Raw genomic sequence first — 16,691 nt, 5'->3', positions numbered from 1 at the left:
GTAAGTCCAATGCAGAATTTTCCCAAGTCAGTATGTTTTAAAGTTAAAGGTGTCTCCTTGCTCCAGGTATGCTCCTTTCCACTGAAATAATATGGTAGAGAGCTCAAAATTGGAATTTCTCATCCCACATCATAAGGAAAGATTATAACTGGTAGTATACTTCTTTCTCCTTTTCAGTATTGTTATTATGTAACATATTAAGTAAAGAATTAACATTTGGAACTGTTATCAAGCTTGCTTTTCTCATTTTAAGGGTTTTTTCGCTGTTTCTGTTTTCTTGGTTTGCTGAAAGTAAACAAATACAGCCATATTTGTAAAACTGTAGCAGACAGAGATTGTGCCAATGGAAATACACGCGTCACATTGAGACAGATTTTTAAGTCTTTTCAATGGGCAAGTTACAGTTTCAGTTGTCTTCCCCACATGCACATATTCCTCAGCCTCTAATGGTACTTTATCCTTATGCAGTCTGATCACTAAAAACCAATAAAAACACAAGAGGTAGATCCTTAACGCTGGGAGTTACCCTTAACCCAAAGTCAATGGAAAAATTGATCATTTATACAATTCCATCCAATTCAAAGCATTTATGGAACTGAAATTCTTCTTAGCCTTGAAAAAGGCTTAAAAAAAAAAAAAAAGAAAGAAAGTAACAAAAGAAAATACCAAAAAGCCACCACCTAAAAACATCAGTGTACATTGGTAGTTAAATACTTTTTTTCTACTTTATTACCATTTAAAATCAATACTTCATTCCATCATAATAAGTATTTCCTTCCCCATTTAGGCTATCGATGTTTATTTTGCTTAGCACAGTATTTGTCCAATACTCCAAAATACAGGCTGTAGCATCAGTTCCCCTCTACAATTGCATCTTACAGTTTGATTTCTTATAAAGCTATGACATATTTTCCTAGAAAATTGAGCTATCATTATAACTGTGATAAATAGAATTTTCAAGGGCTTTCTTGATGAGAGCAGGTTTTTTCCTTGCTTACTAAACTCGAGCTTTCTTATTTGATGACAAGTTCTTTTTTTGAAAGAGATTTTGTAGTAGAAAAGAAATAATCAATTTCAAAATATTAAAGCTTGAATTCAACCAGCACAAGATATTGTAAAATACATCTGCACAAGTAACCTGCTGAACAAATCCCCATCATAAATTAGCTTAACCTCCCACAAATGAGTAAAAACTTCATATCTTTCAACTATTAAAATTTTCCACTTTTCCAGTGTGATTAAGCACACAGCAAACAGCCTCTTGCTTAGGAGAGGGATAGTGGAAGCTGATGCTTTGTACAGCTGTCCCTCTGAGGAGCCATAAAGGACAGGAAGCAGCATTGATTTTTTTCCTAATGCTGCCCTTATTCCATTCTCCTCCAAAGACAGAGGTGGCACAGTTCCTATCAGCCAAAACAACAATTTCTCTTGCTCAAAGTTCTGAAAAGCTATAATAACAAAATCAAGATCTGGACAAAGAAATAAAGGAGGATCATTTTAAGCACAAAAACACTCCTTTCAGTTGGTGCATGAGTTACTGTTATCTGATGGTAACCTGTTATCAGACAGATCATCACCCCATCTGAATGGACAATTTTTGCATCCGACATAATGAGATGTTTTCTGTACCTTTGTATTTTATAGATAATTCCATTTTTCTATTGATTTATGTTAACAATTTTCAGTACAAACATTTAAACAAACTTCTTTTATATACGCTACACAAAGATTTCTGTCCATGCAACATCTGCCAGCCACATACAGTGGAAATTTTTGCAAGAGTGAGAAGGAAAAAAAGATGAAAACTCATCCAGGGAAGTATCCTTCAGTCATTCAAATGCTAAGTGGCACTGACCTGAGTTATGCAGGACAGCGGTACTGCTTACAGTTTATACTGGAACCTCCTGCTGTGGAATGTCTTAAATGCCACAGCACACAGTGCAGATGAAATTATTTATGCTGAGAGTAAGATAAATTGGGCCTCTGTTTGATGCAGAAGACATTGTCAGAAATTCTGCAACCAGTTCGTGCCTAGTAATGTCTGTACTGGCCAGAAGAATATATTCCTCCCATTTACCAAAATATTTCTGCTGTAGTCCACTTTCATAGAAGATTGCCTTTTTCCTGCTGAGCTGCAAACCAGTTCTTTTTACACAGGAGGCATCCAAAGTTACTCATCAACTTTTTGGATGGCAGAAACAAAAGCTGGAACAGGGCAGAGATGCAGCCCCTGTGAGTTGTGCTTTGCAGCTCAGCTCAAAATATTACTACTATCAGCACGTAACAAAAAACTTCTTCAGGGCTGGAATCATACGCAGTTTTGGTGGTGTTAACCGAACAGCAAAACATTAGAAAAGCAACTTGCCATAGGTAAGAACCACACTTTCTTTTTTGCTGAAGCAGCTGCACAGCTGTTTGCCATCTAAAGCAAACAAACATACATTCTGTAAAATATGCCAATGAATAACCCAGACCATTTTTCTTCCATTCAGCATGATTCGGCATTAGCGTGCCTGCTCCAAACATCCAACTGGAAAGGTGTGTGCTGCTTTTAACTTCAATGCCATTAAGAGAAGATTTCATAGTGCAGAAGCCATCAGGGTCACACAGGGAATTCTCATTTCTTCTGGAGCTGCAGCTGGAAGCCCTCCTGAGACTGGTACTGACACGCATCATCAGTTACAGTCAAATGCAGCAATTTTAAAAAAAGGTTCTTTCTCAAACATCTTTGGGGACCGTGGGCAATGGCAAGTTTATGATATTTGAAATAAAAATTGATCAATGTAACTCTAAAACTGTCAAATCACCATATTTATATATTATATTATATAATGCCACTGTACTTAATAGTAGCAGTATTTTTAATGAGGATACAGAATCCAACTCCTAAAGATTTAGTTCAGTGTTCTGTCCCTGCAGGGCTTTGCTGGAGGCTTGGGTGAAAGGGACAACAGTGAAGTGCTTTTGCTGTGCTTTTAATTTCAGATGATTTGCAATATATAACAAGCTCCTCATCAAAGACTTTGTAGCTTGTAGATAAAATGATGCATTATTATGATCAGTGTACTTTAATTACTGGCTGTCAGTGCATAAACTCATTAGTGATTGTAACCTGCATTTGTACCACTAAAGACTCCTAGCATGACTAACACAACCAGAACGTCCTTCACACCGCATGGTGACACATCCCTGCCCACTACACCAATTTTGCCACTACACCAATTTCCAAATAGTGAAGAAGTAGGGTATTTTTCATTTGCTTTTCCCTTACGTATGTCTAATGCAAAGTGCAATGAGTTCTTGGTATTTTATTTCTATATGGGCATACAACAGAAGGTGAAGAGGTTGAAGACTTCTTCATGGCAATTCTCTGGAAGGAGATCCAAAGATCTCTACCAAGCTTTCCCTTTAGCTATTTCTACAGCAAGTCATTCACATCTTGTTCAGGACCTTCAATACAAGAAACCATCTGGGGCTCTGAAAATGTTTGGCTGTATTTTTTCTTTCATGTATGCAGAACATTTTGGAAAAGGGTTTTTGGTTTTTTTTGCTTTTGATACCATGCGACAGTCTCAGGTTGATACCTCCATGCTGAAGAGAGATGAAAAGTTGTTTAATCCTTTGAAATTACTATTTCATTTGACCAACTCTGGGCAAGTGTCTGTGAATATATTTATTGGCTCAATGACTAAAAAAGCTGCTCTTCTTTCTTTTCATGCTCCACTCTGTCCATGCTAGGCACTGGTCAGTTTGATGTCACACACTAATTCCAAAAGCAGCAATTAACAAAGCATTTTTATGTAAATACAGATCTGTCTGATACAAATCTCTGTTTACCAACACAATAATATACGTACACACGCATTTTTGCATGCCCTCTTAAGTTTCAGTAAACAGACTCATGTTTATTTTGTTATACTGGATTTTTGTTGCTTTATGACTTAAATAAATGAATATGTAAGACCAAGTGAACTCTTGATTCTCAAAAAAAAAAAAAAGAAAGAAAGAAAAAAAGAAAAAAAAAGAAAAAACTGTATAAATTGTGCTTGTTACAGGAAAAATAATTATATATGGGAAATTAATTAACCAAGTAATGTGATGTACATATAGAAATTTACTAAAAAAAACATTACATACAGGTCAGACTTGGATCCAATCTTGCTATCCATCAGCAGCTTTTTAAAAACAAATTATACCAGCTTTCAAGTCTTCCTCAAAAGGAACTGTACCAGTCAATAAGTAACTCATTCCTTATAAACACCCATATATCTTAAGAATCTAACACTACTGCTTTGTCGATCACCCTTTTCCTCTCAGAAAATCCAGTTTGTTTTATCATTCTACCTTTTAGTTTCAAAGCTTGCTTTGCTCTGCAGTGTATTGAAGAACACAACCTACATAGATACTATAATCTGGATACAGTTTAGCCATCAAATGCATGCAGCTAGGATCGGGTCTCAGTCACCCACTATCAGGAATCTCTAATCTTAGGCCATTCCCCAAGGAGTAAAGAGAGGATTCCTGTATTAATGAAATATCTCAGCTTTATTATGCCTGTTCTTGGCTCTGACCTGCAACATGGATCACTTCCAGCCAACTGGTAAAAATTGTTTTAGGATACAGGAGATGAGTATCTAATATTCTAATAAAGAACACGGTCATTTGCATTCCTTATTTATAATGGAAATAGACGTGAAGAATGACAACTCTGTAGTCATTTTGATGACTTTAGAGAATCTAGAAAGATTTGTCTTCAGAAATGACCCCTCCTGTAGCTCCACGAATTGAATTAACTTACTATGCATTAACAATAGCTCATTACATGCTTATGAGAAAGATAATTTAAAAGCCAATGTTATGCCTAAGTTCTATCACCTTATGTTCAGAAATTTCTAAAGTTGTGCAATTCCAATTCATATATTCTATGCTGTCCTTTGATCGACAAGGAAACACTGACCTGAAAAAGAGCACTGAGCTGGGGCCATGAAGAATGGACAGTTTCCTGCACATCTGGTGCTGCATGAAGCTATTCAGCACCAAATAACATGGATTAAGCTAAAAATAAACTAAACAGTGTGACATTATACATCCAAATCATTCTGTTGATCTCTCATGCTTACAAAGGAAAACAAAAAATGTAACAAACTTTGCAGGTATACATGCAAAACCAAAACTTACTACACAGGGTACTTTGATTTTTCTCAGACTGAGACAGGAAAAAAAAGCTTCTTAATCAATTCACTCTTTACTTACTATTCTCACAATAAAGCCTCAAAAACATAATGCTAAACAACCAAAATAGCATATGGTAGTTGATATTTTGTAACTACAATTCTGAAACTGGATTTTAGTTCTATGAGTATCTTCAAACAATGCTAAAAAGGCACCATTTTTCATAGCATCATTTTAAAGGAAAATAAATGAATCAGTTAGTTTAAAATGCCATGAAGCAACACTTCTGCTTCCTGTACACACCATACTTTGAAAACAGTTTCCTCTTCTCACTTTTTTTCTTGTGTTTTTTTTTTTTCTCCCACAAAAATGAAATATTCACTCTATAGAACATCTCCTAGAAAGTGTACTTAAATGTATAGGCATATATCTCAAATGTCTTCATGAATTCTTCTAAAGCTAGTAAAATAATGTCCAAAGTAAAACTGAAAAATACTTGGAGATGAGTTATACAGAGCCCCCAAAAGTGACAGTTCCAGTGGTACCACACAAGAAGATCTGCACAGTGATACCTCTTGTTTACATTTAGTCAGTTCCCATGTCTTTTTGCCATGCTACTGTAGAGGATGCAAAAGTATTGTTTACTTCCAGTTATGTATCAATCTATATGGTTGTTTATATGCAATAATGCAACTGTGCTCAACCCTGCCATTTTCACTGGTATTTTATTTTGTATCCAAATTTATACAGTGCTCTGTGTCTACCTGGATTTAGTGAAAATAGCATTTGTAATGTTGTTTGTTTATCTTTACTGTTAATATCTCTTCGTTTGATTCCTTCGGAGAGCCATGTAATTAAATTCCAGACACAAAAAAAAGCTATGAGGGCTGCTCTGAAAGTAATGCCTCCTACTTTATGATGTTGGCCCATGACATCAGAGACAGATGTCGGTGGTATGAAAGGTGGAACTTTCTCCACAATACATTTTGTTCCCATGTGAGAAAGGACAACAGACAGGCAGTCTGACAGAATGACAAATGCCATGGAAGTGTGGATGAAGCAAAGCTTGTAACTTGCCAGTACTGTCCTGATAAGTGCAGGTAAATGCTTTAAGGCAGCCATACCTCTAAAATGAATATTTGAAAGCTTCTACTGGCTGTTTTTGTGTTTAGAAAATCGCACCTGCAGGCCAACAACAAAAATGGAGTGAAGGGGACAGGGCAACCATGCTAGCTTCTCAAGCTAAGAAAACTTAACTGTTTCTGTCTTCCTTGCTTTAATACGTGAGCAGAGAAGGGCAATGACTTCTGACCAAAGCAGCAGCAAGGCAAGGCTTGCAGGCTGCAGCAAGGCTTGGATGCACCAGCTGTGCCCTCCCTGCACCACAACCATTGGTCTCTTCCCTATCAGCCCTTACTAAAACCACCATTTGCCCTATTTAACAATAAGTAGAGGGGACTCAGCTCCCAGGAAAGCACTCAACTTTGAGGGATCAGTTGACTCATCAGTCTTGTAAAGTCATTTCAGGCCTCGGCCAGATTCTTTCCTGAGGACTTTACCAAGGCAGGACAAGCAGCATCTGTTTCAGACCTAAATTCAGTCCTAACAGAACTAAGCCCAGTAGGTGAGTAGGCTGTCTTAGTTTTAATTCCCATCCAGTGAAGTTCACCATTTCTTCCTCAATCACACTAGTCTGAGACTACTTTTCTTGCATGACTGATACTCATTGCATTATTACTTAAAGTCATTTAAAAACACAACATACGCAGCAAAAAAAGACTGAAATAATCACTGCTGGCACTGCTCAGACTCACATCAGGACACTGCAGGAAAGCCCAGCCTGCTATGTGGCTTGTGCTTTGAATTTCACTGACTTTCTTTGGACTTGTTTTGCATCAGTACACAACCTTGGTAATATGAAAACAAGGCAGACAGGCAAATTTATGAATATACATCTGCAGAAAGCCTTTGTATATACTGCAAATGCAGTTTCAATACAGAGTTCTGGGTTACAGCTAAACAGATGAAAACTGTCCCCAATGAAAACCTACGTGCATCTCCAGTCTATAACATTTAAAAATAAAATGACTAAACCTGAACTCCCAATCTAATTTTTCTTATCTTTCGTTATTCAATCTCTCATCAAGCAATTATTTCAAGCCCATGGGTTTTTTTTTCCCCTCAAGCCCACAGATCTGCTACAGTAAAATAAAAAATTAAAAGAATCATAGATGAACATTTAAACATGGAAATTTACAAGCATGTGTACACTTAGATGAATGGCACAGGAAAAGTCAGCCACTGATTACAACTTAAATTTTTCTGTACTTGAGAGGTCCACGCCTTCAGTATAGCTTTCATCACCTCTCTGAAAAATGCCGTACACCACTGCTACTGAAGTGAAAATATAAACATCCTGAGCATGTTCCAACACTCCTCCTTCACTAGGAAGATATTCAACAACTCAGATCCTCCTTAGTATTCATAGCTCATGGTACAGCACTGTGTTCTCTCACCTGTAGGCCAGACATTGCTCACCCAAAGCCCGTCACACAAAGAGACAGGGTAGCAAAGTACTGGAAGAAAATGACTTATTCTTCCCACTTTACTGATGAAGAACAGAGATTGAGTGAACAACACAGAGCTCAGCCACAGAGCAAAGTGCAAAAAAACACAGGTTCTCAGATCCCTCTAGAACCATGCACTAATAATCTTCTGAGGGACAGAGAGGAAATTTGATAGGTGGGCTTTCACAAATGGATATCTCCCAGAAAAAAAAAAAAAAAAAAAAAAAGGAAAAAAAAAAAAGAAGGTAAAAGAACAAGAGATTAAGCAAATGGTAATTTCACTTTGGATTGTTTATTCCTATTATTGGCTTTTTCCCTGCTTCTTAGCAATTCTGGTCACGACTGACTTTTCTATCCAAAGAGCTGAATCCTACTGCATATGCAGCACTCAGCAAACAGTAGAGCACAAAATCCAGTGATATACATTTTCTGTTATCTCTCTGTGCACCAGACCAGGATTTTTCATTTTATATCTCCCATTCTCAACATGCTGCTGATGGTAAAAAATGCTGGTTTTGTTTTCACATTTTGGAAGTCAGAAATGCTGAGTTTTTCCATTGAGATTTTAATTCTTACAGTACTAAAATATTACTTCCTACTGTGTGCAGAATGTCAGATTCTTCTCAGAGGTAAGCAGTAAAGTAACAAGAGTCAACAGATACACACTGAAATACAAGAATATCCATAAGGGTGACAAAACACTGGAAGGGAGGTGGTGCATTCTTCATCCTTGCAGCTACATTTATACAAAACCTGGACACAGACCTGAGCAACCTGCTCTGACTGACCCTGCCTTGAGCAGAGTGGTTGAACTGGATGACCTCAAGCAGTACCTTCCAACCTCAGCTATTCTATGATCCTATGGAAGTCATGAATTTTACACACAACCCAGGACAAAAACAACACACATTATGTTTATTTTCTGTTGCACTCTCTCTGGGTGCATTTGCTCTATTTTATCATCACGTGACAAGCTACCAGCAATGATTTTCTATTGCAAAGAAAGAAAAGTAGTGCACATAACTTTTTTTGGTTGTTTTTTAAATATCCATTCCTCTCTCTTCCATAGCAACATTTTCTGCATTAAAACACTATTTCAGTATTTGTAAATAACTTATTTTTCCTTCCTCTTTTTCCACATACAGTCACATCTGAAATGATAAAATCTGTGAATCTCACCAAAAAGAAATAAGCTTGCTCCCAAAATGATATCTTTTAGTCTATAATTTTTCCTAGTTGGTCTAATGACTTTCCAGTCAGAAAATCAGATTCCTTAGCTATGAAATGAAATCCATACAATGTTTTAATACAGGAAACTTCAATCCTCTGAATTATAGCTAAAATCTATTGAAATAACACACCTTTGGCGACAGCAATAGAGAAAATTTCACTAAGCCAGCTTTAAAATGACTCAAAGCTAAATGAAACTAATTTTCACTTCGAATCTGATCTTGACATGGACAAATCATTTTGTTTGGTATATACATTTTGTACAATGCACGCATGCTTTTTCCCTACTGTGACTAAAGAAAAAAAATTTGTATTCCATTCATAAAGAGACTTAGAGGCATTGCATCTTTCACAGGAAAAAAAATTCAATGCGATAATTTGAATATGTGTATTTATATGTCTCAAGCCAGTATAAAATAAAAATTTCTGCAAGAGGGGATGATGAGAAACACAATGCTTAATAGTTAAGGGATTTGACACTACATGAGATTTAGGTCAGTCTTACATGGTTTAGACTTCTTTCTCTGCAGTTTATGGAGCCCATAAAGATAAGGCTTCCAAGCAGGAAGAAAGAATGTCCTAAAAACAGTTACTCACACAAGGCATGGCTATTCTCAACCTCATAATATGGATGTGGGAAACCTACATATACAAACAAACAAAAAAAAACCTGCCTGCTGACTAAATGGCAAAGGCAAAAAGAGGAAAAAAAGTGATACACCAAGTATATTCAGCTGCGTGTTTCTGTTGATGATCCACCCTGCAGAGCACGTTGCACGCCATTTGCTTTGCTCCAGGTGGGTGAATCCTGGAGCGAGAGAGGCATAGAAGCCCGTGCACAATCATTTTTCTCTCCCATTGCTCTCTCTCAGTATACATTATTGCCTCTTTATGCTATCCCAGTGCTGTTATCTCAGATGCAACAATACATGAATCAAACTCAGAAAAGTCACTGTGGGAAATTTTTCATAAGCCAGGTAGCCATGCTATATCCCTGTCTTAAGCAAGACAGGTTAACTAGATAAGCAAATAAGTAATTTGTAATAATATGCAACTCTTCATCACAAACACAGGTGCAAATTAAAAAAGAAAGGGGATAATTAACTCACAGTCATTATAAGAGAAAACATATCTAGTTGTTGCATTTATGCTTTTGTATACTAACACAAACATCTAAGGGAAAGGAAACCTGATTTTCCTTAGTGCAGCTCATGTTTTAAGGGCAGCTACTTAAGTCAGTAGGCTTTCATACTGCATTATTAAGACTGAGCCAAATTAACAGTTATTCAGAAAAGAAAACAACATCAAAAAATATTCTGTGATGGAAGGAACCACGTCTGGTGCACTTGAGCTGCATAAAAGCTGTTCAACTGTATAGTTCAATAAAATTCAAACAAAATTACAGCTTGCAAATCAGGTATCACTGCAGGCCTTTGAGAAGATATCTTTATTACGAGATTTCTTGTTTCATTAGAACGGCTCAAGAAAGCAAGAGACATGATTAAGTCAAGCCCTGAATCACTGTGTAATACAGATACATCTTGATCACAAAATTCTATTTGAAAGTCATTTTAATATTCACTTTTAAAAGAATCCTGAGAACTGAATTTACCTAAGAAAATGGTTGATGATCATGAGCTAACTTTTTAAATACCTGCACAAAGGAGGACATTTAATCATTTTGTTGAGACCACTCAGGAGGACACCGAAGGAAGAGGTCAGGAATTACCTAGCTGACAACAGTCTCCAATATTACAATAAGTTGTAAAAAATGCAATAATGATAATTCTTCAAATACATGAGTACTTATTGGATAGAAAGCATCAATATATGGTTTCAAGTTGCTCTTACAAGGTGTAAGTACAGCTGGACAAAACAAAATAGAAAAAGTCAAAATTCCAATTCAAAAGGAGCACAGAGAGTACAGGGATATCATAACAATAAACATGTTTCTTTTCAATAAAGGGGTATGAAAAGCAGATGAGAAATCACTGCCATCCTAATACGTAAAGGCACTGTAAGTTCACCAACAGGATCCTTCAAATCTCCCATATTTTTCCTCTTTCCCAGTGCCCTTTTCTCTTTTCATGTGCCCAGAACTACTGGCATATGTCCTGGCTCTGCACAGCCTTCAGTGCATGGCAGCACTCCTCTTAATTTCATCTGATCTTGGGCATCTGCCCGTTTTCCTGCCATTTCAAATTGTTCTTACCCAAAATGAAATAAACACCAGTGAGGAGTCTTCTCTCACTTGCCCCTGAGAAATAAATCCCTTCTGCCAGATACATGCAGCTTCTCTCTGCTAATTACTCCAAAAATTGGACAGAGTTTCTACCTGTCAATTATTCCTCTTTAGAGGTGACGGGCTGAAAGTAATGTCACTTCTTAGAGTCAGTAGGTGGATGAAGCTTTTGGCAGCTCTCCCAGAAACCCTTTTCTTGTTTCTATGAGAGACATATAGATATTGCTGGGGTAAAGTTGCTAACCTACAACTGTGCTGCAAATCTCAACCCAAGAACATATGTTCTTGTGCTGTCAAGAAAAGGAAATGCAGTGAAAACATTACGTAGTGCCAACCGCCCACAAAAGATATATGGGTGCACAAGCCCAATGCACAGAGCAGAAAATTAAGATTGTTCTCATTGCTTTGCTTGAAATGTCTGTGTCATCTATAATCAGTGAAACAGTCTGAAACAAAGCACAGCCATCTCTTTTTGTTATCTGAGTAGCTTAAGAAAACAAATAGTACTGAGTAGTTGTTATAGTTCAAATAATCTAAATATATTTCAAAAATTCAATGTTAGTACTTTCACAAAAGATAGATACTTTCAGTGTAGAGAAAATAATGAATTTTAGAATAACAATACAATTAAATTTGCTGCTAGTACTGGGATATGAAAGGAGAATTATTAATATCAATTACTAAGAGAAGTAAAATTCACTAATATATCTTGATTCACATGAAGAAATCAAGATGCTGGCAACACAAACAACATACAAATTCACTCAGTATTAATTCATAACATATGGTGTACAAGCAATTATTACTCAATTGCAGTTGTTTACTGCATCTTATCTATTAAAAATAACCTACTCAGCAATCTGTTCTATTTGAAGGACTGATGTATACAGTATGTAAAATAAAAGGCCAGTACAACAATTACCAGTATCTGCTGTGCTAACAAATGTGCATTAGTTCTCCACCATTTTCCTGATTTAATGTTCTTTTGTTGCTAGCTTCCCATCACAACATGAGATCACATATATTCCTTTCCATTTTGGTCACCATGCTTCAGTAGACATCAAGTATTTTCATGAAAATCGAGAGCAAGTACATAATGAACAACTAATGATGCAAGAACACGAGTGTGAAAGATCAGCTGCTGTTCAATTCTCTCCAATTTCTGCTAACTTCACATACTAAAAGAAATCTGATTATGCTATGTATGGCTCTCCAATATCTGTGCTAGTAGAGTAATGAAGTGCAGTTTCATTATCATTTCAGAAAAATTAACTGAAAATAGTAACACTTCGAAGGGATTAGATTATCGCTTTTCTTCTCCAAATCAGAATACTATAAAATACTTTCAAAACAACACACACTCGTGACACATCAGCACAAGTGAAAATACGCCTTTACCTACCTGAAATTCTGATCACGGAGAAACCTAAAGACACCAACGTTAAACAGAAACCTTTGTAAGAATGTGGGCCTCAATGCCTTGTTTTTGAAATAATCAAAAGCCCTTGGAAGGTAGCTCAGTTCATTAGCAGTATGTAAAGACTTCTTTATCTGCAGTTTGGGAGTCCTGGCTGCACGTTCTTGGGTTGTGTTTATATTATAGCTATCATAAGCTACTTCTTTTCTGACAGGATTTTGGGCTGTGCAGTCAGAATGGCAACCAAAAGTGCAACTTTCTATAGAAATGATTCACTGGAATTATTTTTTTCTTTAAAGTTTCTTCTTAAACTTCTTAAGCTAAAAAAGACTGCAGGCAGAGATACTGAACCCAGGAAGCAAATAACAGGCATAAAGTAAACTGTTTTAGTTTTAACAGCGTTAACAAAGAGAAATAGCATTCATAATATTTGTTTTGCATGACTTGACTTGGAAAATGAAAGTGAGCATTGGTATGTCAGAAAGACAGAGCCAGACTAGCTGTAGGCATGCAGATTATTCACTGATAGCAGGACCGCTGCAGAGATCAGTAGAAATCATTACAGACACCGTCTATCTTCAGTCAAAGAAAATGTGTGACAGTATTTAGGTCCTATTTGGCAGAATCAGGAGTAATCAGAACTTCAATGGCAATTAATGGCAAAATCAAACATTTGAAATGCCTACTGTGGGTATCAATATGGGCTTCCTCAAAAGGTACCCATGCAACTGGCACAGTGTTCTGCTGACAGTGTGGTTGGACAAGGCCTGAAAATATAGGTTTACCCATTAAGAGGAGGACAGAAAGATTCAAAATGTATGCATATTTCACATTTATTGAATGAAGAGGGGTAAAGAAGTGTACCAAAATATACCTTTCTGTCATGTGTAGTGGGTACACCAGAGGTGTTCTGCTTGAGAAAGCCTGCTGTTGTGGACCACCTTGTAGGGTTTTTCCGTGAAGGCTCTTCTGAAGAAAAATTTGTATCACTTACAGAGGTTGAAAGGCCAATCAGTGCAGGGTCACTACTCCGCCGTACATGAAGAGGCATATCTGAAGAAAGAAACAGACAGTAAATAAACACTCACTAGATTTAAAATGTTTTTCACATCAGAATTTTTTTTTCAAGCTTTGGATGGGTGGTTTTGGCCGAATGTGATACTGTAGAGTAAGCAGCTACTGACCTCAGCATAGTTCCTCAAGGACAAGGTCTGTTGCTTTTAAAACCAGTCTCACTGCTTGACCACATGAGAAGAAAATGAGGGACAAACAAAACTCTTAACCTAGTACAGCTCTTTGGTTTGCTAAGTACAAAAATGGTATCACTACCACCTGTTGGTTGCTGTGTAAAACATAAAAACCACCTAACCTTGAACAACTGACTGAAGTAACACAAAGAGCAAATAGACAGTGTCATGCCAAAACCAGGAATGGACTCAGACTACATTTCTGCATCAACATGCTTGTTGTGTGGGCACTGCCAGCCAGAGCGAGCAAGAGGTGGCAGAGCAGCCTTTCTGCAGGGAAAGGCTGCCTCCTCTCCTTTGAAAGCATCCATTCTGTTCTTTTCTGAGAACACAAGGAGGTGATCGGTTTCTGCTCTGCATTCTTCCTTCTTCTGATAGCTGAAACAAAATCTGTGACGATTTAGCCCATTTCCCTTAGCTTTCCAACTAGTATAACTGACAGGAGAAAAAGATTTTGTTAGTAATAAACAATGCAACAGGCAGGTAGACAGAAAAAGAAAGGGATTTGTAACATATATGGAGGTCAAAGTTTTGGAAACTCTGATGGCGCATTAGTTTCTCTTGAAATACAAATTCATTTTTCCAATTTCATTTATTATCCTACAATAAATATCCACACATATGTAGTGTCTGTGCCCAAACAGAAGTTTCACTACCTGTATTTGTGATCTTTTAGCACTCTCCCTATCAGCACCAAAAAGGAGGTGAGGTGATTTATCAGTTTTATTTCTCTTTACTGCTGACTGAGAATCTTGAATGCAAAGCAAAAAAAGGTGAAAACTGTGGCAATATAAAGCAGCAGGGAACTGGGAAAGGCACAACAGCCAACATCTGAGAATGATAACCGGGACTATTTTTCAGTGCCATGATCAAATATTTCCCAGAGAAGCTGAAGGCTCATGTCGCTCAGTACCAGCAGAAAACACAGTGGCAGCAGTCTGAAAAGTGACTAGTCTTAAGCTTTACCATGCTTTTATATTAAAGCTTAATACAACAATATTAAAATACAAAATCTTATTTTACACAGCATAATAGAGACACAGAGAAATATGGTCGATCATGCCACAGAAAAAAAGAAAAACATGCATGGCTGGGGTTTTTTGGAAGAGTTAGGAATCATGCTGCTGAGATGTGCACAAGTTGTACATGGCAAAACATGAGAACAGTTGTTCTATTTCAAGTCAAACCTAGTAATCAAGGATAACAGAGGATTAATTAGTGTTTTTTCCCACAAATACTGTATTACTTCCACTTCCTCTGATTTTTTTTTTCATTTTCATTACAAAGATGTTCACAACAGTTAATTTCCAGCAAAGAATTCTGTTTTATAAATACACATATAAGAGTATAATGCAACAAGGAGTAAATAAAATAATATTTCAGGAAAGATCACGTTAATTATGCAGAAAATTATTTATATATATCTGAGTCAACTTCTACTTACAGTTTGATTACTCAGTCTATACTAATAAAACTCATAATTGAGAGTTTTTCTTTGATTGCTTTGTCTTCAACTACTTCAAGTTTCATGAAGCAGCTGAAGGCAAAGGTGCTCATTTCCCCCTAGATAGTAAACATAATAAAAGTACACTATCAAATCACCAGAGATCTATATAACAAAGGTGCCACAGCTGTGGTGACTGGCAACAGCAGCACAGAGCATAATGAAGTGACCCATTAACAGCAGTGGCTGTGCTTCTGGCTTAGCTCCGAACATGCACTCTCATTTATTGGATTAGCCTGGTCAAGAAAGAAGGTCTGTACTATGAGTGTGTGCCACTTAAGAAAAATACCAATCTATATTTGTTCCAAGCAGCAGCCCATGCATATTATCCTGCTTGTCTTAGCTACCCACCCTACAACAGGGAACTATAATTTTCAAACATGAGTTCACTTACTCCTTATGCTCCTACATCTATATATATAAGCACAGCGAATGCAAAATGTTCTTCTGTTTTACACTCTTTCTTCAAATTACTTAACAAAAGTTGAGTTCAGTGAACTTCTGTAAGAAGAGAAGCTGAATTCCCAACCAAGAAATAAAGGATGAAAATGGAAGTCAATAATTCTGGAGAAGAGAGACAAATTCTGACTGCATTGGTTTTTTCTTTGTAGCTGAAACACCAGAGTTTGAATCATGTTAATTGTCAGAGACTTTTCACAATACATAATGTTGACTATGCAACAGATTTCCCAAATATTAATGTTCTAAGGAAAACACTAATCAGAAGATTTTCTCTAAAAAATCTCTTTGCTAATGAGCTGTTTAGTATGGCCCATTTCATTTTATTAAGGGTAGCTGTTGATGTATTGAGGCATTTATCAAACACTTCTCTAAAAAGTGAATTCTGTCAATACAAAGATACAGCTTGATCAATTCTAGTCATTCCTTATGAAAACGGTTTCATACATAAGGAAACGTGACTGATATTACCAAACAAACTTCACAATTAAGTGATTTATAAAATACGTGTGTTCTACCTCTATGCATTTCCAGTGTGAAACTATAAATTTACAGATGGCAATTTTTATTAATTTTTTGGAATGAGAGAAACACAAAGAGCTTTAGTGTTTGTTCCTTGGCAATGGACAATACCTCACCAGGTATTAATCCAGGAATTAAATCTTACTCATGCTATGTTAACCACAAGTTGAAAATATCCTGTAAATCTCCTGTATTCTTCAATTCTAATTCTAACAGGCTGCTCAAGTGCAGTTTGTATACTGTCTGTTTACAACAATAAAACAGCACATACAGAACAGATTTTTCTACCAGTATACTGCTGGTTGCAATCTGGTTTACTTAAATTTATAGA

General features: G+C 36.6%; 1 protein-coding gene across 16 annotated transcripts in view; it reads right to left on the bottom strand.

Annotated features, from left to right (window-relative positions):
• Positions 1-16,691, bottom strand: part of PARD3 (par-3 family cell polarity regulator) — a 426,281-nt gene that overhangs the window by 247,935 nt on the left and 161,655 nt on the right. For all 16 annotated transcript variants that reach the window (XM_048952157.1, XM_048952158.1, XM_048952142.1 and 13 more), the window contains exon 4: positions 13,503-13,681. In XM_048952157.1, the coding sequence (XP_048808114.1) occupies positions 13,503-13,681 (179 nt within the window). The remainder of the gene's footprint in view (positions 1-13,502; positions 13,682-16,691) is intronic.

Source organism: Lagopus muta, chromosome 7, assembly GCF_023343835.1.
Source record: "Lagopus muta isolate bLagMut1 chromosome 7, bLagMut1 primary, whole genome shotgun sequence".
In the NCBI taxonomy this organism is placed as follows: domain Eukaryota; kingdom Metazoa; phylum Chordata; class Aves; order Galliformes; family Phasianidae; genus Lagopus; species Lagopus muta.
The sequence above is the reverse complement of the archived record's forward strand: the minus strand, read 5'-3'. Positions and strand labels throughout refer to the sequence as shown.